Genomic DNA, 24,404 nt, shown 5'->3' with positions numbered 1-24,404 from the left:
AATGTTCCAGCAATAAATCTTGTTATTTAAATACATATATTTCTTTTTCAGATAACTGCGGTTTGCAGGGAAGCTGCACTTCTTGCCCTTCAGGAAGATATACAAGCAAAATGCATTATGGGACGGCATTTCCAACAAGCCTTGGCTATTGTGACTCCTCGAATTCCAGATTCTTTGCAGAAGTTCTATGACAGCTATCATCAACAGAGTGGGCTACATTCACTTTGAGAATTATACATTGTATAATGTGACTCCATGGGCTCTTTTATAAGCTGAATAGCTGTAATCCAATAATGTATGGAGGCCACAGGTTCCCCTTATCTGCTTTAGAACCAACACAAATCGGTAATTTAAAGCAGAGTTTGGGGAAACTTGAATTCAGGTGCCATATGTGGCACTCCATGCCTTTTTTGTGTCCCAGAAATTTCCCTGTCCACACCCCACAGATAGGTAAATAAAGAGACCTACCTGACCCAACCTTGCTCAGGGACCCACAAGTTTGGGCAGGTTATCCAAAAGGATGCTCCATAGCCAGGCTAAGGACCCTAAACTCTTCATAGCTGGCCTCCAAAGACTAAGGGTGCTCATCAGATCTCTTTAAACCCCTTTTTAATTCCCACACCTTCCTGCTGCAGAAGCAGCATGAACCTCAGTTTAGTCCCACCTGGTGTTATAATAACAATTATTTTATTATTTATACCCCCACCCTTCTGGCTGGGTTTCCCCAGCCACTCTGGGCAGCTCACAGCACATATCAGAACATACTAAAACATAAAACATTAAAAACTTCCCGATACAGGACATGCCACACTGACTCCTCGTCTTCTGTCCACCTGGCCCAACCACAACAAGTGTTTGTTGGCAATAGTGCTGCACAAGCCAGGGGCATGGTGTATTATCCTGGTGCTTGATGTGATCTCTCTTCCTGCCTTCTGGTTTAACCTTAGAACCTGACTGCCCTTTTCTCCTGGGTCCCAGTTCCTACTCCTGACTCTCTCAAGACCACTACCCACAGCCCACCCCTAACAAAAGGGAAGAGCAAGTCAGATTTTTTTCAGGACCCTAGTTCCATGAGAGGTGTTCAAATAAACCAAAGGACACTATTTCTGGGGGTAACTTGTCACGAAGCCCAATGCGCTTCCTGAACACGAAGCTCAGGAAAGATGTTTATGCACTCATGCTTGCCAGAGCACGTGCGTGCTTAGAGAGACTTCCTAGTTTGTTGCTGCCACTCCTTAAGATGGCCCAGCAGGCTTTACACGAAGAAGAACTCGCTAATTTGTCAGGTTTGCTGGCACACTTCCCTCCTCTTCTTTTTTCATTCTCTCCCACATGCTGGTCCTGCTCCGGTGGCTATTTTCGATTTATTACTCATCCTGGGCCTTAAGTATCTACATTCTAATCAGGTCTATTTCAGGTACCAACTGTTGTACCCAAATTAGGAAAAATCTGGGCAACAGAGTGAGTCACTCAATAGAGACATTGCATTTGGCAAAGATTGCTAGGCCTTTTTCTTCCAAATTCCTGTTGTGAAACTTGATAACCTGAAATGTACCTGGCTTGAGTTGGAGCAGTGGCGGAAAGTGCAGGAGGCATCATGCCTGCCCTTAAGTAAAAAACAATCATACCTGAGTTATTGCTGCCAAAATTTTAATCATAATTTTATAACATTTCCATCTATGGGAATTCATATCAGAGTTGTGTGTGTGTGTGTGTGTGTGTGTGTGTGCTGTTCTTTACATTTTATCTCAGAGTTTACTTTCATTCATTCCACCTTTAAACTTTTATATCATTTCCCCACCACCACCACCACCAAGGTGCAATAAAAGCAAAAAAGAGTTTCTACAAAACTATTTAAGAGTTATGTGGGCCATATCAGCAACTTCCATCAAAGGAAGACTGAACAGTGCTGTGCACATCCTTAAAACCAGTTCCGGGTGGTTGGAGGATTTGGGGTTTATACAGAGGGGAAGAGAGGAGGGGGCAGTCATCCCATTGCTCCTGGAAAACACTGCTCCTGCAGCATTGGATACAGACTTTTGTCTTCTTTCCAGCACTTTCACCGTATGCTGAGGCTGTAATCTTACCCACACCCTGGAAGTTAAGCCTGTTGGAAACAGTGAAATACTGTATACTTCCAACTAAACGTGCACAGGATCTGGCTGCAAGTCATACATTTCCCCAGGGACATCTTCCCAATGTATTTACAGTCTTTAGTTGCAAAATTGTTCATCTAATTCCACCCCCAACACACAACAGGTAATTTATTCATCTGAAATGTTTCAGCACTTCCATCACATACCTTGGAAATTTCTATATTCTCTCCAAGATTGGAATAGTGGCTACGTGGGTGGGAGGTGGGCGGGAAATGCATGGACATTACATTTGACCATACAGTATAACCTTGGAGAGCACCCAAAATACTTCCTTTAAGCAAAACAAAGATGACTCTATCAGACCAAAGATAGGGTCAGCACTGATGTAAGTGTTCTTAGGAGCTTCGTAAAGACAGACCAGCATTGATGTAAGTGTTCTTAGGAGCTTTGTAAAGGGTGAAGACAGAAATGGATGTGGTTTGAATGCCCCTTTCACTGCCCTGAAAACAGTAAAACCACTTCCACCATGCCGAAAACGTTTCATCTGTCTTCACCCTCATCCTTAACTGCATTTTCCCCTATGAAAAGACATTGAGCTACTGTTCCAAATATGACAATGGAGCATGTAACACTGGATTTATTTGAAGAGAAGTAAAAGGAAAAACCCAAAAGCACTGTTTCGATGCAGCCTAATCTTGCTTTTGTGTAATTAATAAATACTAATTTAAAAACTGCTAAGCCTGATAATAATATATATTGCATTTATGGCACTTAGGAGAAATATTGCTTTAAAAGATTGATTTGCTTTAAGCAACACTGAAACAACTAGTTATCACCGTCTGATTCTATTCAAGATTTCACTACAGTATGTGCATTTTGTGTGTGTGTGTGTGTGGAAGCTGCTTTTACTGAGAGAAAACACACTGTAGTAACTGGTTAGACTTTTAACTACAAAGGAATGTTTTATTTTCCTGAGAGATTAATAGTAAGTCAGAATCAGCTGGTAGTGCCAAGTGCCTTGATAACACAATTGATCACAGAAAGCTTTGTTAAGGTCCCCCCCCCCCCGCCTTCTCATTTCCCAGAAAGAACTGGAAGACAACACAAGTGCTGGGGTGGTTTTTTTATTTTTGCACCAATTTTGCAAGACATTGATTATGATGAGCATAAATCTCTAAAACAGGAGGATTCCCCCCCCCCCCTTATTATCATGGGTGGAAAGAAATTAGCAAGGAAGAGAGGGATAGATTAAGGAAGGGGTGGCGTGTGTTTATGGGTATATTGTCATTTGGAGAAAAATCCTAGCCCACCTTCAGCATTCATATCTACAAAATGCTTTGAAATCTTTTAACTTCTTTGACCACAATATTACCATTGTGAGGCTAAATCCTTGGTGCAGTAAATTATTTCCCAACTATTAAAAAAATGAAGGAAGGTTTACCCCTAGGTAGTTACTTTTTTTCAGCACATGGGAAGGGGCAGTTTCAGATGTCTGTTTTTCCATGGTTTTCTCACTTGAAGCTTCAGGTTACAGCTGAACTTTTTGTAAATAAATGGCATGAACAGTTAGGTTTTGATGGAAGTTATAGGAATATAAACTGGTGAATGAAGTACATAATCAGAATTCTTCTTTGGTTAGATAAAGGCATACAGACTTCTCCGACTGGTTTGGGTGCTTTTGCTGTGTGAGGGAGACAAAAGTCAGATTTCTTACACCTACCTAGTTTTCCATTGCTTCCCCTCTGTGCATCCATGTGTAATGCAAAATTAGAAGCCCAGCAATATTCATAGCTGTAGCAGCTGCAGCAGGATCAGATGGAGGGAGAGTTTTCTGTATGAGTGTGAGAGGAACTGTACGTCTCTGCATGTTCCTTGCCTGTGTGTATAAAGAGACTGTGTTTCTTTGTGCATGCATGCAAATGCATTGTAAACTTTTTCTAGAGCATAACTATGTGATCATATAATGTATTTCTGGCGAACCTGCTTCTCATATTTAAGTATTCTCCTTTGCACGAGTAAAGATCTGTATATTCATTCTAGGAACTGCTTCAATGAAGGAGTGTTAATAAGGTACTAAAATACTTCCAGTGGTAGTTTCCGCCAGACGTGCATGTTCCCACATTGCCCTTGTGTTGATCAACTGACAGATGTGCTTATGGCAATGAATCCCTTGTTGTTGTTTAGTCGTTTAGTCGTGTCCGACTCTTTGTGACCCCGTGGACCATAGCACGCCAGGCACTCCTGTCTTGCACTGCCTCCCGCAGTTTGGTCAAACTCATGTTCATAGCTTCGAGAACACTGTCCAACCATCTCGTCCTCTGTTGTCCCCTTCTCCTAGTGCCCTCAATCTTTTCCAACATCAGGGTCTTTTCCAATGATTCTTCTTTTCTCATGAGGTGGCCAAAGTATTGGAGCCTCAGCTTCACGATATGTCCTTCCAGTGAGCACTCAGGGCTGATTTCCTTAAGAATGGATAGGTTTGATCTTCTTGCAGTCCATGGGACTCTCATGAGTCTCCTCCAGCACCATAATTCAAAAGCATCAATTCTTCGGTGATCAGCCTTCTTTATGGTCCAGCTCTCACTTCCATACATCACTACTGGGAAAACTGGGGGAAATGAATCCCTATTTACAGCAATTAGCAACTCATTTACCCTGCACATCATACACATGGAAGGAATGGGAAAGACCAGTCATGAGACTGTGCCCTCAGCTTGAACGTTCTCCCACTTGCTTCCAAATCCTTGTAAGATTTTCTGCCTTTCAGGAGTCAACTGCAAATTCAGATTTCATTAGTGATAAGAATGCCATTCATAGAACAAGCCAACCGTTCTGGATTCCTGTATTTGCTATTTGTGAATCCCAGTCCATGAATTATATTGGTAAGTATTTGCATTGACTAACAAGAATTAGAGAATCCAGTAAAGCCTTCTCCTTCATTATATATATATATATATATCAATAGATATCATTAATGAACTTTAACCAATCCTTTGTGCGTGCCATATGGTTAATATGGCACATGGCAACTGTCTCTTTCAGATCCCATGAAAAATGCTGAGGCCTTGTTCCCTGAGGGCTATGCCTAAAAGCAGGAAATGCAATTGCCTATTCCGTGCTACATTGATTTGGCCAGAAGTGTTCAAACAATAAACAGTCACCATGTCCCACTTTCTGTGGCATCAAAAGGGCAGAATCTATGGGTCAGTTTAATGTATACTGCGTGTTTATGCACAATTGACGCATCATACACATATGCTGAGGCTGGGGGGTTTGTCAGCGCTGCTGTTAGGACAGTTCTGATGTCACTGCTTTGCTATAAAGAATGGTGAGGGAACATGAAGTAGAAGCATAATTAGTCAGGGCTAGAGACTGTCATCTGGAAAGAAGGAACCAAGGAGATTGGGACAAGCAGGAAAGAAAAGGAAGTAGGATTTGCTCACCCATGGGTACTGTTTTTTATTGTATTTGTATGAATCATGGATTATGTTTATCTTTCACCATCCTGGAATCCATTGGACAAAGTGCAGTTTAGAAACAATTTAAATAAACAAACCAACCATTCTTCAAGCTTGAAGCTGTGGCAACAGGTGCTTCCAGATGCAGGTTTATTGTGGACTTCATGCATGCAGGTGTTTTGTACCGTCATAGAATGTTGTCATAATCAAAATGCTTTTTATCCCAGATTTCCTTTTACTTGGAAAATCTGCTAAGCAAAAATGATCCATTATCTATCCACACATCCACTGCTGTTGTGAAAACTCATTAGCACAATTTTGGGGTTTTGGAGGGCAGGGGGCTGTCACATGTGTGGTGATGTTTCATTGGGTGGTTCCTATTGCTGCATCCAAACTTCCATTTGCTTTTTACCTGAGCATAACCTAGCAGCATGCCCATTTCCACATGCTGCACATTGAGCACATGTTGGGATTTCATCAGCGTAGTTCGGCAGTGCTGTTCTGTGAAGATTTCAACACATGTGGGGAATTACCTTGGAGCAGGCTTCCTCAAACTCAGCCCTCCAGATGCTTTTGGCCTACAACTCTCATGATCCCTAGCTAGCAGGACCAGTGGTCAGGGATGATGGGAATTGTAGTCTCAAAACATTTGGAGGGCCGAGTTTGAGGAAGCCTCGCTTGGAGACTGTAATCACAGTGCATAAATCTGAATGGTGATAATAACTGCCCAAAGATCTCCTTATCGGAACCGATAGCTATCAGAACTGTGGCATAACAAAATATCAGTCTTGCACAATACCTCTATATTAATACTTTAAAAAAAACCTCTAATGGAAATGAACGTAATGAGGGGCTGTTAATGTGTGACAGTGTTCTTTCGATGGGGGGAAATTAAAGGTGTGTGTGCACAGGTGCAGAAACACCTGCACACATGCTCCGAATGGTAAAATGTAGCAGGGGGTGGAGGAGGAGTAACAGGAGAGGGGCTAGAAAGAGCATGGGAATATTGCATCATGGACCTCCCACTGTTGTGGATGGGAAACAGCAGAATGATACCTATGAAAAAGTGTGTGGAGAGTGGTGTGCCAATCATGCACACAGAAAAAATGTGATCTGAGTGACCCATTTGCAACAAAAAGCACCTATCTGGACTTGCCCACAGAAGGCAGCCTTGGTTTTCTATCCCTGATTAATAATTTTATTATATCACCATCAGACGAGGACTTGTTCCAAGTGCAGCTTCCTGTCCTATTGGTTGAACCCTTTATCATTGAGTCAGAATTCTGTGGATTGTGGCACCTACAATGAACAGGCTAACCTTCTGTTGGCTGTTCGGATTAGTAAAGAGTAGCAGAAGGATTGGCAAATTTGGGGTGTCCCAAAATAGCAAACCTGATTCTCTCAAACAGACAGACGCACAGCACTGAGGTACCCTTGAGACTTTGCTCAACTGACAGAGACATATTACACCACCTAAAGCTCGGGTCAGCAAACTTTTTCAGCAGGGGGCCGGACCACTGTCCCTCAGACCTTGTGGGGGGCCGCACTATATTTTTTTTGGGGGGGATGAACGAATTCCTATGCCCCATAAATAACCCAGAGATGCATTTTAAATAAAAGGACACATTCTACTCATGTAAAAACATGCTGATTCCCGGACCTTCCGTGGGCCAGATTTAGAAGGCGATTGGGCCGCATCCGGCCCCCGGGCCTTAGTTTGGGGATCCCTGACCTAAAGGATAATGGACATTCCAGTTCTAAGAGATGCAGGGCATGTTAGAAGAGTCCGTAAACTGATTTGTTCCAGACAGCCTCATTAGAAAGATCCCAGGTCTTCACTAGCAAATGGACAATATAAACATACACAAAGCAATCTATTTAAATTAGTGCAAAGCTTTCCCACTTCCTTTGATAATTTACTCCACACCCAGGGAGTGGCTTCTGCTTGAGGAAAAATGGGCAAGATTTCTACCTCGGTTGTGCAATTTATAAGTGATGTGCTATTTATCAGTCTGCTAATCAACCCAGCCACTGAGGTCCCAAAAAAGACTGAGTGGAAGAAGGTTTAACATCTAAGTTGGTATGTTAGAACGGAAAGGAAGGGGGGGCGCGAGCCTCTCTTATTATTGTATTTTGCTTCATTATATTACTTGGCCAAAAAAAACCCAGAAGAACCATTTACAATATCTATAACAAGCGAGACTGGAAAGTTTGGTATTCCTTGACATACCGGTAATAGGGCTTTAAAATTAAAAACTCTGGAAATGAAAATATTATACAGTCATACCTCGGGTTACAGCTGCTTCAGGTTGCATCTTTTTGGGTTGCGCTCTGCGCCGAACCTGGAAATACCAGAACGGGTTACTTCCAGGTTTCGGCATGCGCAAACGCGCCGAATTGCAACCCGCGCACTGCGGGTTGCGAACGTGCCTTTCGCACGGACCACGTTTGCAACCCAAGCGTCCACTGTATAATTAAGGCTTTTGATCTTTGATATGCTTGGAAGAGGGTAAAAGATTCTCTAATTTGTTGACATCAGACAGAATCAGGATCTCATTAGCTGCTGGAGTCTTGTTAAAAAACCTTGGGCGGTTTCCTGGAATCTTTGTGGGAGTAGTGTCGCAGTTTTAATTTGGAAATCCGCCATATTGGAAGTCAAGACCAGGCTGCAGAATTATAAATAGTCATAGGGGGAGGTGAGCCTTTAATATGTCATTATATTTGTATTTCCAGTTTGATTTGGTAAATCTCCCCTGGAAAGGCTAATGTTTGATGCAACCGGTCATGGGTGTAGACAGGGGGGGGCAGGAGGGGGCAGCTGCCCCCCCCTAGAAGCAAAAAATTATTGTATTTTACAGACCATAACCAATACTTTGCCCCTCCAAAAACTGAAGTGGAAAGGGCTTTGCTTTAGCAAGAGCAGCTCTCCACTTGATGGGGGCGGGAACACAGCTGTAACAAAAACACATCAAATAAATAAAGCAAAGTGGCTACCAGTACTTAAGCAGTTAAGACAATGGAGCAGAATATCCCTTCAGGCAAGGTCCACCCTATTCACCCTATTGTTATTCAGTGGGAGTTGTTAATGGGCATTCAGGGATCGCATTAACAGTTCTATTGGCGATTTAATGAGGGTGCAGAGGATTCAATTTGACTAAGGTGGCCCTGCAAGGCTAAAAGGAAGTGAATAAGAAGGGGGGGGGCTGTAGCTTTGATAGACACAGTGATGTTTATAAAAAGCATTGGTGTTCCAGTCTGCCCCTCCTCCTGCATCTGTATACTGTAAATCAGGGGTGGCCACCTCCCAAGAGACTCTGATCTACTCACAGAGTTAAAAACTGGGAGTGATCTACCCCCTTTTGGGGGGTTCAGGTCAAAGCTGTTGAGTTTTTTTAAGGAAGGGAAGCCCTGTTTTGGGGGGTTTAGGTCAAACTTGTTGAGCTTCTTTTAGGAGAGAGGGAGGCCCATTTTTGTTTAGGGCTTCAGGTCATAGTTCAGCTTTTTTTAGGGAGGAGGAAAAATTTGGGTGAGCTTTTTTTAGGGGTGCCAGTGATCTAGCAGTGATCTACCACAGACATCCAGTGATCTACTGGTAGATCACAATCTACCTGTTGGACGTGCCTGCTGTAAATCAAGCAGAGAGAAAGCTGCTTACAAGGCTCCTGTACATCACAGCGTCACCCAGAGGCACCCACAAATGTGAGTTATCCCTCTCTCTATTTCTTCCTTCCTTTCCTCCCTCTTCCATCCTCAATAAAATACTGGGGGGGGGGCAGATAAGCCCCACATAGAAAGCCCATCAACATGGGGGGGGAGGACTCTTTAAAATACAGTATTTACCAGTAATTTCTTTTGGGGGGGGGGAGGCACCTAGGCCTCTAGGAGTTGGCTGCTATGCCTAGGACAATTCAAGAAAGCAGAATCATGCATATGCTATGGTAATATATCAATAGAATCATGGAATTGTAGTCGGAAGGGACCACAAGGGTTATCTAGTCCAACCCCCTGCAATGCAGGAATTTTTCCCCAATGTGGGGCTTGAACCCACAACATGGTTGAAATATTATGCTGATATGCAGCAACGCCTCGGAGCCATCGAGACTGCGGCCCTGTCTTGCCTCGCCCTCGCCTGCCCTGCCACCCCCTCTCCCCTGCCCGACCCTCCCATCCTCTTGCTGCAGAGTTCCAGCTTCACAGCATCACCCAGAGGCACCCACAAATATGAGGTATCCCTCTCTCTATTATTCCTTCCTTCCCTCCCTCTTCCATCCTTAATAAAATACTGGGGGGGGCATATAAGCCCCACATAGAAAGCCCATCAAAATGGGGGGGTGACTCTTTCAAATACGGTATTTACCAGTAATTGGGGGGGGGGGGGAGAGGCACCTAGGCCTCTAGGATTTGGCTGCTATGCCTAGGAGTAGGACAATTCAAGAAAGCAGAATGATGCATATGCTATGGTAATATATCAATGGAATCATAGAATTGTAGTCGGAAGGGACCACAAGGGTCATCTAGTCCAACCCCCTGCAATGCAGGATTTTCCCCCCAAGGTGGGGCTTGAACCCACAACATGGTTGAAATATTATGCTGATATGCAGCAACGCCTCGGAGCTGTCGTGACTGCGGCCGTGCCTTCCCTCGCCCTCACCCGCCCTGCCACCCCCTCTCGCCTGCCCGACCCTCCCGTCCTCTTGCTGCAGAGTTCCAGCATCACAGCGTCACCCAGAGGCACCCACAAATATGAGTTATCCCTCTCTCTATTTCTTCCTTCCTTCCCTCCCTCTTCCATTCTTAATAAAATATGGGGGGGCAGATAAGCCCCACATAGAAAGCCCATCAACATGGGGGGGATGACTCTTTCACATACGGTATTTACTAGTATTTGGGGGGGGGGAGGCACCTAGGCCTCTAGGAGTTGGCTGCTATGCCTAGGAGTAGGACAATTCAAGAAAGCAGAATGATGCATATGCTATGGTAATATATCAATAGAATCATGGAATTGTAGTCGGAAGGGACCACAAGGGTCATCTAGTCCAACCCCCTGCAATGCAGGAATTTTTCCCCAATGTGGGGCTTGAACCCACAACATGGTTGAAATATTATGCTGATATGCAGCAACGCCTCGGAGCCATCGAGACTGCGGCCCTGTCTTGCCTCGCCCTCGCCTGCCCTGCCACCCCCTCTCCCCTGCCTGACCCTCCCATCCTCTTGCTGCAGAGTTCCAGCTTCACAGCATCACCCAGAGGCACCCACAAATATGAGGTATCCCTTTCTCTATTATTCCTTCCTTCCCTCCCTCTTCCATCCTTAATAAAATACTGGGGGGGGGCATATAAGCCCCACATAGAAAGCCCATCAAAATGGGGGGGGGTGACTCTTTCAAATACGGTATTTACCAGTAATTGGGGGGGGGGGAGAGGCACCTAGGCCTCTAGGATTTGGCTGCTATGCCTAGGAGTAGGACAATTCAAGAAAGCAGAATGATGCATATGCTATGGTAATATATCAATGGAATCATAGAATTGTAGTCGGAAGGGACCACAAGGGTCATCTAGTCCAACCCCCTGCAATGCAGGATTTTCCCCCCAAGGTGGGGCTTGAACCCACAACATGGTTGAAATATTATGCTGATATGCAGCAACGCCTCGGAGCTGTCGTGACTGCGGCCGTGCCTTCCCTCGCCCTCACCCGCCCTGCCACCCCCTCTCGCCTGCCCGACCCTCCCGTCCTCTTGCTGCAGAGTTCCAGCATCACAGCGTCACCCAGAGGCACCCACAAATATGAGTTATCCCTCTCTCTATTTCTTCCTTCCTTCCCTCCCTCTTCCATTCTTAATAAAATATGGGGGGGGCAGATAAGCCCCACATAGAAAGCCCATCAACATGGGGGGGATGACTCTTTCACATACGGTATTTACTAGTATTTGGGGGGGGGGAGGCACCTAGGCCTCTAGGAGTTGGCTGCTATGCCTAGGAGTAGGACAATTCAAGAAAGCAGAATGATGCATATGCTATGGTAATATATCAATAGAATCATGGAATTGTAGTCGGAAGGGACCACAAGGGTCATCTAGTCCAACCCCCTGCAATGCAGGAATTTTTCCCCAATGTGGGGCTTGAACCCACAACATGGTTGAAATATTATGCTGATATGCAGCAACGCCTCGGAGCCATCGAGACTGCGGCCCTGTCTTGCCTCGCCCTCGCCTGCCCTGCCACCCCCTCTCCCCTGCCTGACCCTCCCATCCTCTTGCTGCAGAGTTCCAGCTTCACAGCATCACCCAGAGGCACCCACAAATATGAGGTATCCCTTTCTCTATTATTCCTTCCTTCCCTCCCTCTTCCATCCTTAATAAAATACTGGGGGGGGGGCATATAAGCCCCACATAGAAAGCCCATCAAAATGGGGGGGGGTGACTCTTTCAAATACGGTATTTACCAGTAATTGGGGGGGGGGGGAGAGGCACCTAGGCCTCTAGGATTTGGCTGCTATGCCTAGGAGTAGGACAATTCAAGAAAGCAGAATGATGCATATGCTATGGTAATATATCAATGGAATCATAGAATTGTAGTCGGAAGGGACCACAAGGGTCATCTAGTCCAACCCCCTGCAATGCAGGATTTTCCCCCCAAGGTGGGGCTTGAACCCACAACATGGTTGAAATATTATGCTGATATGCAGCAACGCCTCGGAGCTGTCGTGACTGCGGCCGTGCCTTCCCTCGCCCTCACCCGCCCTGCCACCCCCTCTCGCCTGCCCGACCCTCCCGTCCTCTTGCTGCAGAGTTCCAGCATCACAGCGTCACCCAGAGGCACCCACAAATATGAGTTATCCCTCTCTCTATTTCTTCCTTCCTTCCCTCCCTCTTCCATTCTTAATAAAATATGGGGGGGGCAGATAAGCCCCACATAGAAAGCCCATCAACATGGGGGGGATGACTCTTTCACATACGGTATTTACTAGTATTTGGGGGGGGAGGCACCTAGGCCTCTAGGAGTTGGCTGCTATGCCTAGGAGTAGGACAATTCAAGAAAGCAGAATGATGCATATGCTATGGCAATATATCAATAGAATCATAGAATTGTAGTCGGAAGGGACCACAAGGGTCATCTAGTCCAACCCCCTGCAATGCAGGAATTTTTTCCTAAGGTGGGGCTTGAACCCACAACATGGTTGAAATATTATGCTGATATGCAGCAACGCCTCGGAGCCGTCGTGACTGCGGCCGTGCCTTGCCTTGCCCTCGCCCACCCTGTCACCCCCTCTTGCCTGCCCGACCCTCCCGTCCTCTCCAGCCAAGCAGGGTAGCCGCCACCGTTGCCAGCCCCAGAAGCACAAGGTGGCCGCTGCCGCCGCTGCCACCACCACGATGTCGTCAGGCCAGCTGGCCCTGTAGCCCCACCCACGTTCCCACTTTGTGGCCCCGCCCCTGAATGATCATGGCTTGCCCCCCCTAGTTTTGATCCTGGCTACGCCCTTGCAACCGGTTTGGGAAAATTACTGAGCAGATGCCTTAGACTTGATTTTATCGGAACTATGTGAAGATGGCGGCTCCCAGCAGTGAAAAGACTTTTGGATTGATTCGGTAGAAACACCAGCGTGTGAGGAGATATTGCAAACTTATGGAAGGGAATCATAGACATAAAATCCACACAGAAACACATCATTGTTTGTTTTAACTCGCTTGTGGGAACAACTCAGAGGCTGCGAAAGAATGAAGGATAACAACAGAAAGAAATAGAGGAACCACTGGAAATGATTATGAAATGTGGTAGAACTATGATGATGATCAGAGCCCTCTGAACTTGAAGCATGGGAAGTCCCCCCAAAAATATAATTTGGCAGAATTATAATTTGGATTATTTGATATGTATATGTATAATTTGGAATATTTAATATGATTGGATTGGATTGTTAAAGTAGAAAATTTAATAAAAATGATTTTTTAAAAAATAAAAAAAAGATGTGCTATTTATCAGTCATGATAGATTTCCTCTGGTGCCTTTGTCAACTACAATTAGAGCAACCACCTCCTTTCATCATTCTCCCAGCAAATACAGGTACTGTCAAATCTACAGTCCTTAAACATGTCACAAATTTCTATAGCCCCAGAAAATGTGACCCCTGACTTTGGTGGTGATAGTAGCAGCAATTACTGTATTTTGGAAAGTTGTTTGTCCGTCTGTCCTCTATGCATTCATAAATCTATTGTAATATCATCACCCAATTGGGCATCACATTTCCCAAGATGGAGGAGCCAGTTTTTGTTTATGTTTGGATACCATTGGACCCCATATTGAATCAAGATAGTGGACCGAAACATCCCAGACTATGCTAATATGAAGGAGCAGGTTTTGGTCTATGACTGTATACTGTTGGGCACCATGTTGAATCAAGTTGGCAGACTGAACCATTCCAAACTGAACTGATTGGGACACCTTTGAAGATATTGTCACCCAATTTGGCATGTCAGTTCTGAAGATTGAGCAGCGACTGAGTCTGTTTGGATACCATCAGATGCCATTTTGAATGAAGATGGTTCACTGAACTGTTCCAAACATTTAGACCCCCTCTTAAGACTGAATCCACAATCTTGATTCAAAATTCTATCTTTTGAAACTGCATTGATGTCAATCAATTTTGGCAGGAAGCTAATAGTGCCCCGATTCCAAACCAATTCAGGCCAATCTGGGCTTGATTTTTATTGAGGTTGAGAGGGATTGCTAGTTGTTTATGTCATGCCCAAGACATTTTGCTATCTGGGTAGAAGAACAAGATGGTGTTTATTCTCATTATACTGTATACCTAGAAGCTGGACAGTTAATTTACTTTTACCTCGGCTTTTTTTTTTACTGCATTTGTGAGCAGAAAATTTTAATTGACTAAATTCTATTTTACACAACTGTACAATTCCAGAGGATGAAATAAAGTTAATAAATAAAACAAGCACTGTCATGCAAAGCATTCATGAGTCAAAATTATATTCGCATAATTTAATTGGACTTACATTTATTGTTTAAATTAGCAGTATCAATTTTGATCCTTTAGCTTAAGGTTAGGATTAAATGTCAATAAATCTGAATCCTCATTTACTAGGGAATATAGTACAATTTACTTCTAAGTAAACATGTGCATAATTGTGCTATAAGAGCACAATCTCTGTAAACCACTTGGAGACTGTTGTAGTTAAGGAGTAGATATTTAAATAAAATAAATAAACTGCATGCTCTTTCTAGGTAAATTAATTCGAAAGAATGACCAGGTTCTATAATTACAATAATTAAGGCTGGAATCCTATACCCAGTTACTTGGATTTAAGTGCTTCAATTCAATGGAGTACATTTCTCAATATATGCGTGTATGCTCTGCTGACGGAAAGGGTGAACAGCCCCCCCCCCAACTCGTGAGTACACAGGTCATTGGAATGAGCAAAAAAAGAACTGTTTGGGGTGAAGTCAACTTGATAGGTACTTTAGGACTTTTTGAGTTTTGCACCCGTAAACCTTCCACAGTCTGTGAATGACTAACGCCATAGGGAAGGCCGTCTGCGTTGCTTTTTTCGCGGTATGCAAAAGAAACGCAGAAGGTTGGTAAACAAACACTGGTAAACGCATGAATGAATGGGAAAGAATAAGCAAGACGTATAAAACAGAAGCGGGGGAGGGGGGGAGAAATCCAGCCCAGGTTTTCCCGTCCGCTTCCTGAGTGACAGATTGACATCATTGGAGGCGTGACGCGAGGCTGAGGTGGGGGCTCGGCGCTGCCAGAAACTCGGCTCGGCTCATTCTGAAACAGCAACGCGAAAGCGCAGAGCAGTTGGCGAAGGGATAGCAGCAGGCGGCGGCAACAACGGCAGGCGACGGGCTGCGTCCTTGGATTTACCTCCAGCTGCCGCGATTGGGCTTTGCAAAAGGACTCTGAACCTGTTCGTTCGGTAAGCGTGATCTGGAGGGCTCCCCCCCCCCGCTATTTTTGCGCGCGAGGCATTTCGGAAGTAGCTCAGGTGCTGCTCGGTGCCCGTGCATATCGGCTGAGCTAGGCGGACGACTGGCGTGCAGCCTACCGCTCGCTTAAAAAGCGCTTTCAAAAATACGTCCTTGTATCATTTCACTGCGATCTGGTGTCCGATGCAGCGACTTAAATGCGTTGTGCATTGCGAGCCTTCCGAGTAGCCTCGAGCGAAGACGACGCGGCAATCCGCAGCCCCCCACCCCGCCCCATGCAAGTGGATCGTTTGCTCCTCTGGTGCAAAGATCGTGTGTGTGTGTACCCCCGATTTGCATTATATCCGCGGGGTCTGTCCCCCCGCCCCGCCATGCTGGTGGTGTAGCAAGCCTGTCAACCAGTCTGTACCAGAAAGCACATGGCAGCTTTGCAGAATCCATTGCCTCCCTCCCCATTTCCCTTACATATGGAATTCACTCTCCTCGTGCCTGCAGTGCTTTATTTTCTTAACCCCTTGCTCAGATCGTGTTTTTTTTTAAAAAAATTATTTTTATTGTTATTCTCCCAGGCGTTCCCGTTGCACGTTCTCTTCTCTCCCTCTCCCCGTCTAAGAGGAGAGGGGAGCTGCGGGCGAAGGACCATGTGAAAAAGAGCTCCGAGTCGAGGAAGCAGTTGGACTCGCTCGCCTGCACGCGCGCTTTACTTGGGAGGGGAAATCGTGCGCCTCCAAAGGAGAGAGGGAGGGGGAGAAAGAAACAGGGGGGAAGAACGCTCCAACTTGGAGGAAAGCAGGAGGGAACCGCCGGGGCGGCAGCAGCAGCAGAAGCAAGCTCACTTTGCAAACACTCTTCGCTCCCCACCTCCTCCGCTGCTTCCAGGCGACCCCTCTCCAAGCTGCGTGCCTTTGCATTGCTGCAGAGCGAGCGACAGCCGTTGCAAAAGCAGCTCGGTCTCCTTTTTTACCTGGCAGCCGGAGACGCCTCTTCTTCCCCCTCCAGCCTCCACCCCCCTCCCGCACCGGATTGCTTGTCGCTGCTCCTGGGAGAAAACCCTGCTTGGCTCATGGACAACCAGCTCGAGGAGGGGCGCGTGTAGGGCACCCCCTTGAATGTGCGTGCTTCGGCAGGAGAGGTGTTTGGCGAGCCGGCGAGGCGGATTTCCTTGCGCGCGAGGGCGTCGCGGCCGCTCCGTAGCCTCGGCAGCAGGAAAGGCGGGCGCCGAAGAAGCTGGTCTCGGGGGCCACGAGCGAGGATTGCGGCGCCTGGGCGCGTGGAGACTTACCGGAGCCCCGCTGCCCTATGGATCTAACCTAGCAGGGCAAAGCTTTCGCGCGGATCGGCCCTTGGAAGACGTAAGTTTGCGCCCGTCCTCTTCTGCCTCCACTTCGCAATATGGATCCTGCCGCCGCCTGGTTTCGCGCCGGGGGAGCCCGAGGGGTTAGCAGGTGTCCTGCTGGTTCCCCTTCCCCTCGCGGTGAGGTGGGGTGGGGGGCTGGCGGCGGCGGCCAAGGCTGTTTCCCACACGACGCACGTCCTCTTTCCCCAGGCGCTTGGGGGGGGGGGGCTCGGCTGGTTTTCTGCTGTTCGGCAACGCGCCCGGGCGAGATTTCTGAACTTGTTGCTGCGGGCAAGAAAGGAATAGGGAAAGCCCGGGGGGGGGGGACACTGGTGGATCAAAGCAGGGGAGAGGGGAGGGCCGACCTCTGCTGCTGCCAGGTGCTTCTGGCGGGAGAACTAGCTAATGCACTTCCTCAAAATCTCTGGCTTAAGATGTGAGACCCTGTGTGTGCGTGTTGTTGTTTTTTTACATGCGTTCTCCCACTAAGGCAGCCGACACATTCATTGATGTTTGTTGCAATGACATGAAACCTATTTGGCATTATCTGCGGGCTTGTTTACACCGAAAGAAGTGATCATTATGTGGCTTGGGTGACTTTTGAATTATGGCTGCATTGTCTTAACTCCAGTATTGTGTAGGCATGGGTTGGGATTTATACTTGGTTTTGAATCCCACGGGATCAACACTCGCTTGCACCTTCGCATAGTGCGCAGAGGGCTTGGGTTCCACCTGGGGTTGCTTGCCCATTCTCAAGTTGTTTAATGAGGATTAGGTGCCTCTTAACATCCTGTATCTGGAGGGAGCTCTGGTGCAATTTAGCCAGTGCAGGTTCATGGGCAGAATGGGAGTTTTCAGGGATCTGTGTGAAATAGTTTAGTCTGAGGTCTAGCACGCTTGCAAGGCAGAGATGGTCTCTCTTAATGTGCTAGAGAGGCAGGTGGAAATTCCAGCCATCCTTAGTATTATCTGTAGTTTTTCAGCAAGCGTTCAAAAATATTGTTTGTCTGTGTAGCTGCAACTGGTGGTTAGAGCGTAGAGAGATTATTCCTTTCCCTGCTGCTGTTGCTTGGTGGTGTGAGTGTGCGCTGCTTCGTTGAATGTAGTCAGCAAGGGAGGGATTTCCCCTTTTGAGTCTGGGTGAGATTTTAGCAGGTCAGTAGAAAGGCGTGGAGGCTGCAAGGAGGAAATGGTGGGTAAGACAAAGATAAAAAGGCTTCCCCCATCCTTCCACTCCGCCTCCTCAGAAAGCAGGGGGGGGAAGAGGGGGAAAAATCCCTGCATGCTCAAACTAGCACACACAACTTTCATATTGGTCTTGAAAGGTAGAGAAAGGAGTGTGCAGTTCAGCTTTAAGTACTGGAAAGTCCGTCCCCCTGAGGTAATGGTAACCTCAGCAGTTTCCCCTCCTCCTGCAAATGGGGTGGGTGGGTAGGCGGGGGGGGGGAATAACCCCTTGTTTTCATTCATAACTTTTTCCTCTTCCTCTCTGTCAGCTCTGCATTCATCGCCTCCATTGAGATCGGGTTGCAGAGTGGGCAGTGCTGCCCTTGGTGCTTCTCATTTTCTCTTTGAGAGTCCATTCAGTGCTGAGTTTTTACAGCATTTCTCTCTCTCTCTCTCTCTCTCCCCCCCCCCTGCCCCGCTTTCAAATGCGAAGGCTGCTGCTAGAAACACAGGGCTGATGTCTTACAAGGAAGCCTTTTTTTGGGTGGGGAGTTAAGAATATTAGATAGATGATAGATGTCACAGACTGCAGTCCTGTGTATACTTTACATGGGTGCAAGCCCTGTGGAACACAGTAACATTTACTTCTATGTAACTATAGGATTGTACTGAACTGCTGCTTGTGTTGTCTACATCCTGCCTTTTTATTTTGTTGGAATAATTAAGGCTGCAATCCTAAAGGCTTGTTCTAAGGCTCCGTGAACACTTTGGGATTTGCTTAGGAGGAAATACTGATAGGATCCCTGGCTGGTTTTCGTGTGTGTGACTTTTGCAAGCAATTCCATCCCACCCTTCTTCTAAGAAGCTCTGTAGCAGTTAACACCCCAAGAACCCTGTCTGGTTCAAAGAATGGCTCAAAGCTGCTAACTCTTAATAAAGGACAACAATAGAAAGAATTCTCTTGTGCTCTTTATAAATGCCTATGAAAAGGAAAACTTGTGTGAGGCAGATAAGGTGTGATTGAGTTGAGCAGAGCTCTTTGTCTTGCACTCTCTACACCTGGAACAGGTGATAGGTGAGGTGCGGTCCCTTGCTTCCCCCTCCCCACATGTTCTGATTAAAGAAACTTATTCTTCCCTCTTTTAAGTTAACTGCATGATTTCTTTTGGGGTGTTTTTAAAATGTCTTGGAAAAGAACACCGGGGGGGGGGGGGGAGATGTTGTGTTCCTTCAGCTGTGAGACAGTACAGTTTTCCTGACATTAGCTGTTGGAAACTAAATGTTGGTTGCTTCCTTCCTTACTTCCTTTTGTCTAATTACTGAATGGCAGACCCACATTTATTTATAAACACCACTATTATTTTGATCAGGGGGTCGGAATAGATCGCATTTAAGGTTCTATATTTGTGGCCCACCTTAATGAACCTCCATAAAGGCATGGAAGCAGCATTTTAAAACTAAGGCATCTGGTGTGTGCAGCGCTTAAGCATGTGAGCTGCTATCTGGCACAAAATTTCCGCAGTTATGAACTCCTTCAGGAGACTCAGTCTTTGCTGCATTATGCCTAAAATGGACTCGTCCAGCTGACCTTTCTTGCTGGTATGATCTATGTAAAACTGCTGCTAAAATACCCAGTGTGTTACATAGAGCAAAATGTAACATTACATTAACCTATTGCTTTGGGAGGAATGTGTGGGAAATTTTTCAAATCAAGTGTTTCACTCTTTTTGAAAAAAATATTTTGAACAGCACACTTGTCACTAAAAAAAAAAAAAAAAAGCTTCCCCAGAAATTAACAGATGACCACGTCAGTAGTGTCTTGCAACTGTGGATGCAATAGTGGTCCCAAGAGATCCAAGATGGTTCAAACAAAACAAATATTTATGTCTATCTGGTCTGATATGCGCCATTTTGAATCCTGCCCAACTATTCCTCCCCTCCCTTTTATTTTGTGCAGCAGATAACATACTTTTCACATGAAGGTGCACATAATCTTCCCAAACAACTGATTAAATGCCATACTTTATTTGTCTTATCTTTTCTGCTGCAACCCTTTCCTGCCTCCACCTCCCTCCTTTCACACCCTGCCTTATGGTCCAAGAATACTTGGAAGCCTATTGTGTAACAGGATGTTTACATCTGGTGTTTTGCTTTAATGAGCGTGCTAGATTTTTTATTTTTTTGGAAAGAGATATTTACTCCCAGAAAAGAAAAAATTCTTCACATGCTTTCCCCATTGCTAATATGCTTCAGGCGTCATGGAATAGCAGTTAAAAAGGCAGCTATGCTGAATTTGAGTTTAAAATCAGCCTTGGTATTGGAATGTGGCTTTGACAGCGAAAACGGGCAAGAACTTCTTACAGGTCTTGCAGTTTGGGGGCATGAATGTGATTCTGTAATGTGGCCTTGAAGCTCAGTGTGTGCCACTGCACATTTTATGTTGCAGTCAGTGGTTAGACATTAGTGGGAATGTACCTGAAGTAGCTTCAGGTTATGTTTGATGTAGCATGAAATAACTATAAGAATAAAATGCGCGTGCATAACGCTCATAACTTCATACTTGGAAAGCAAAGGTATGCAAACATGAAAGATTTTTGTTTCGTTCCTTAAACTGTAAGTTAACCTTCTGTGTGCTTTCTTTACAATATCTACTCAAGTAACACATACGTATTTGTTTTAAACTGCTATGTGCCCTTTTGCTTGGAGCCTGTGTAATTCCATCCTGGGATATTGTTAATAGGTAGTTAGGCCAATTTGTGGCTTGCCATAAAATGTTTTTATTTGTTTGGGTGGTGTGTTTTATTTTTTGCTTTTGGTGTGTGTGTTGTGTTGTGTGTTTCCGTTTCAGGAGAAGCAGCTGACGTCTCCCTTTTCAACTCTTGTTTTTCTCTCTGTGCCTCTCTTTTAGGATTTCCGATGCATGCCAGGTTCCTGGTGAATGCCAGAAATAGAGAACACAACAGATGGAGTCCCAAGGTCAGCATGGAAGTGGCAGTTCATTAGTGGTCCTTCAGCAGCCGCCTTTGGACAGCCGGCAAAGGGTGGACTATGAAAGAGAGCTTCAGCCCCCTACTATCTTGTCTCTAGACCAGATCAAGACGATCAGGGGCAGCAACGAATACACAGAGGGCCCATCTGTGGTGAAGAAGTCTGCCCCACGGACAGCTCCCAGGCAAGAGAAGCATGAAAGGACTCATGAAAACATACCGATTAATGTGAATAACAATTACGAGCACCGGCCCAGCCACCCGGGGCATGCGCTGCACCAACACAACGCGAGGGCTCCTGTGCTCAGCAGGTCGACGAGCACTGGCAGCGCGGCCAGTTCTGGAAGTAACAGCAGCGCTTCCTCGGAGCAGGGCCTGCTCCTGAGGTCGCCCCCGTGCAGGCCAGGGCCAGGCCACAGGTTGGAAAGGCCCATCTGGACGCAGCCCAAGCCATCCTCTCTGGTCGTGGAGGACCTGAAGAGTCCTCTGAAAGAGGACCTGGCCCAGCACAAGTTTATCTGCGAACAGTGCGGGAAGTGCAAGTGTGGGGAGTGCACAGCCCCCAGGGCCTTGCCCTCTTGCTTGGCCTGCAACAGGCAGTGCTTGTGCTCGGCTGAGAGCATGGTGGAATACGGCACCTGCATGTGCCTGGTCAAAGGGATCTTCTACCACTGTTCCAACGACGATGAAGGGGACTCCTACGCAGATAACCCTTGCTCTTGTTCCCAGTCACATTGCTGGACTAGGTACTTGTGCATGGGAGCCATGACCTTGGTATTGCCTTGCCTGCTCTGCTATCCTCCGGCAAAAGGATGCCTGAAACTGTGCCGAGGGTGTTATGACCGGATCAATCGCCCAGGTTGCAGGTGCAAGAACTCCAACACAGTTTATTGTAAGCTGGAAAGTTGCCCCTCGAGGGGTCAAGGCAAGCCCTCCTGATTTATGGGGGTACGGGGAAAGGTTGAGTTCCTCAGACTGTCGTTCAGGTTGTGGCTGGCTTTTCTGTCTTTGCCCCCCCCCAACCTTCCCCCCTATCTTTTTTTCCTTACTTACATACACAAATGATCCTCTTCTCACACCATAGCTTCTCTCAGCAAAAGGCAAATCTGGGGTTTTTCCCCCCCCCCTGGTCTTTGGGTAAGGGTAGCCCAGGTACTTGCATCTAATCTCCCAATATGGCAAGTCATCATTCAGGTTTGTGAGTAATCCATTCCTGAAAGAAGTAATGAGGGAATTGGGTTTTTCTGAAGCCGTTTGCTCTGCAAGCAACTTTCCAAAGATGCTGTTTTTGTTTGTCCTCTATAACAATTTTTTAAAACTTAATTTTTAGTGGCTTCCAAGTGATTATTTCAAAGTATTTGTGTGTGTGAAAGAGCTGAATTATGAAGCTTTGAAGAAAAGAAAGCATTTTTTAAAAAATAGTTGGGTTAAAATTTAGCAAACCTAGTCCTGCTGTCTTTATGGATTGTAACCATCCTGGCTTTTGCTACCACCTCAACAGTTCTTTTAAAATTCCGTGATCCGTATTGCAAAAAAATAAAATAAAAATCTAGCTTGGATTTCCAACACACACAAACACACCCACCACATTCACTAGAAATGCTATGAGTATATTGTGATGCTTTAGCTTAGATTCCTGAATTGCAGGGGGTTGGACTAGATAACCCTTCCAACTACAATTCTATGATTCTAGGACTACAGCTTTCTTCATTGGTTTCTATAGCTTTCAGATTTGTACAAGGTCCTAAGTTTTCACTCCCCCCTTCCCCCCCTCTTCTTTTGATGCTAAAGTTATTGATTTCTGCACATCTGAGTAATACTGTTCAGGTATCATACAGTTTAAATTGTGTAAACATTCTTGGATCTCTTAACACTTCTATTCTGTGGTTTAATGACATTTAACTCTACTCTGCTCAATAACTTTAATCCTCTGTTTTTATTGCCTTAGCCACAAATTGTGGTGCTTTTTGTATATTTTATGTAAAAACACAAAGTTGAATTCTGACTATTTTTAAGACAAAGGTCTGTTAAAACTTTTTTATTGTAAAGAATATTTATTATGTGAATTTCTATTATTTTATGATATTTATTACAAAGGACTGTTCCAAAAATGTACTCCTGTCTGAATATAACAAAATACCAATACTTAACGAAAATAAGGGTGACACGAAGAAAGTACATATGTTAAACTATAATGCAGAAAATATAATAATTAATGAAAACGTCTCTTGGGTTCTTTATTTTTTAATATAACAGTAAGTTGTTAATAGCAGTATAACTGATATATTTCACAGCATTCATATATTTTGTTTGGGCTGGAAAACATGTGGACCCCCAATGATGTTTCTGTGGACTACTTACAAATTTTTGCATTGTCTTTAAAAGTTTGCAGTCCTCATGGCTCCAAGTGTAAAATGGGACCGCAAAAATTGCCCTATGCCTGTGAAGGACCATCGTGATTCTGCCCCCCCCCCAAAAAAAGTTCGACTTAACCTTCAGGCCATAAGCGTACTTCAAAATAAGAACAGCTAACCAAGAAAATCCTTAATAAAATAAATAAATAAGAACAGCTTCCGAACCAATCACAATTTGGCCTCTGCTAATTTCATGAAATGTGCAAATGACTCTTATCCACCCCACTCATTGGTATTTACAAGACAAGTGGGCAACCGGTGCCCCCCCCCCCAAGATGATGTTGGACTACCACTCCCATCATCCTTGACCACTGGCTAGGACTGATAGGAGAGGGGAGTCCAACAACTTACGGAGAACCACAGGTTCCCCACCTGTTTCCAAAATGACCTATGGTGCTAAATCTCTTTTCTACTCTTTTTTGGTATGGCAACTGGAGTCTTCTGTTTCACTTCCTCGGGAGGCATTATGGAAACTTCCATTTACCATCAGCAGTTTAAAGTGCTTTCTTTTTCTGAAATGCCAATCGTGCCAAATTAGCAGCAACATGTCTGTTGATTGAATTGCATATCAGCTGAAGAAAATGCATCTATTTTCAAGTTTGCATCTGAATAAAAAACTAAAACTCAGAATAACAAAAGTACTTTGTGTTAATAAAGTCCAGTAGTTGAAGGAGCTTCTGGGCATTCCTAATTCTTGTGACCCAATGGGGCTTTTGTTCGTTCACCGCTATTACCTGCCAGATGGTTCCACAAAAAATTTAATACAGAATTTGCTCCGCCAGTCTATCTTTTGGCACTGTTCTACTCTGTTGTCCACAGCTGGAGTTGGGACATAGTATTGTACCTTTTGAGGTTTAGTGGGAACTGCAGTGCCCATACAAACAACCTTCCTTATTTTAAGTTTCTCAAGAAAGCATATGTTGCTAAGCAGTGGTTTCCAGAATCTTCCTCTTCGGTCTTGTAGAAGATTCAAGTGAGTCCAGCTCTTGCGACTGAAGC

General features: G+C 45.4%; 2 protein-coding genes and 1 long non-coding RNA gene across 14 annotated transcripts in view; 2 read left to right on the top strand and 1 right to left on the bottom strand.

Annotated features, from left to right (window-relative positions):
- Positions 1 to 8,336, top strand: part of AFG2A (AAA ATPase AFG2A) — a 161,343-nt gene extending 153,007 nt beyond the window's left edge. For 2 of the 7 annotated variants that reach the window (XM_088660358.1, XM_088660357.1), the window contains exons 16-17: positions 52 to 208; positions 4,864 to 5,666. In XM_088660358.1, the coding sequence (XP_088516484.1) occupies positions 52 to 208; positions 4,864 to 4,892 (186 nt within the window). In that variant the 3' untranslated portion in view covers positions 4,893 to 5,666. Of the gene's footprint in view, positions 1 to 51; positions 5,667 to 8,287 lie in introns of those variants that run through there. The other 5 variants (XR_015947767.1, XR_015947766.1, XR_015947768.1 and 2 more) reach the window with 5 other exon arrangements.
- On the bottom strand, positions 2,988 to 7,482 carry LOC148687364 (uncharacterized). Its single transcript, XR_015947769.1, has 2 exons — positions 7,287 to 7,482; positions 2,988 to 7,027 (listed from the first exon to the last, which is right to left on the bottom strand). It is a non-coding gene; the product is annotated as an uncharacterized LOC148687364 (long non-coding RNA).
- A 6,997-nt stretch (positions 8,337 to 15,333) lies between the features above and the next one.
- On the top strand, positions 15,334 to 23,217 carry SPRY1 (sprouty RTK signaling antagonist 1). Of its 6 annotated transcripts, XM_035113125.3 has the most exons (3): positions 15,344 to 15,491; positions 16,071 to 16,853; positions 20,913 to 23,217. In XM_035113125.3, exon 3 carries the CDS (start codon positions 20,968 to 20,970, stop codon positions 21,928 to 21,930), a length of 963 nt encoding a protein of 320 aa, XP_034969016.1. In that variant the 5' UTR covers positions 15,344 to 15,491; positions 16,071 to 16,853; positions 20,913 to 20,967; the 3' UTR covers positions 21,931 to 23,217. The 6 variants fall into 6 exon arrangements, with proteins under 6 accessions (XP_088516486.1, XP_034969016.1, XP_060134561.1 ...); XM_088660360.1 differs by lacking the exon at positions 16,071 to 16,853 and having other exon boundaries at positions 15,334 to 15,491; XM_060278578.2 differs by lacking the exons at positions 15,344 to 15,491; positions 16,071 to 16,853 and adding an exon at positions 18,088 to 18,218.
- Positions 23,218 to 24,404: the final 1,187 nt, after the last annotated feature.

This window comes from Zootoca vivipara, chromosome Z1 (genome assembly GCF_965207765.1).
Source record: "Zootoca vivipara chromosome Z1, rZooViv2.hap1.1, whole genome shotgun sequence".
In the NCBI taxonomy this organism is placed as follows: domain Eukaryota; kingdom Metazoa; phylum Chordata; class Lepidosauria; order Squamata; family Lacertidae; genus Zootoca; species Zootoca vivipara.
Note: the sequence above shows the minus strand (reverse complement) of the source record. Positions and strands in the feature narration are given on the sequence as shown.

What these genes read in the sequence shown, in the direction of transcription:
- SPRY1 (XM_088660360.1), top strand. Translation starts at nt 20,968, where the DNA reads ATGGAGTCCCAAGGTCAGCATGGAAGTGGCAGTTCATTAGTGGTCCTT.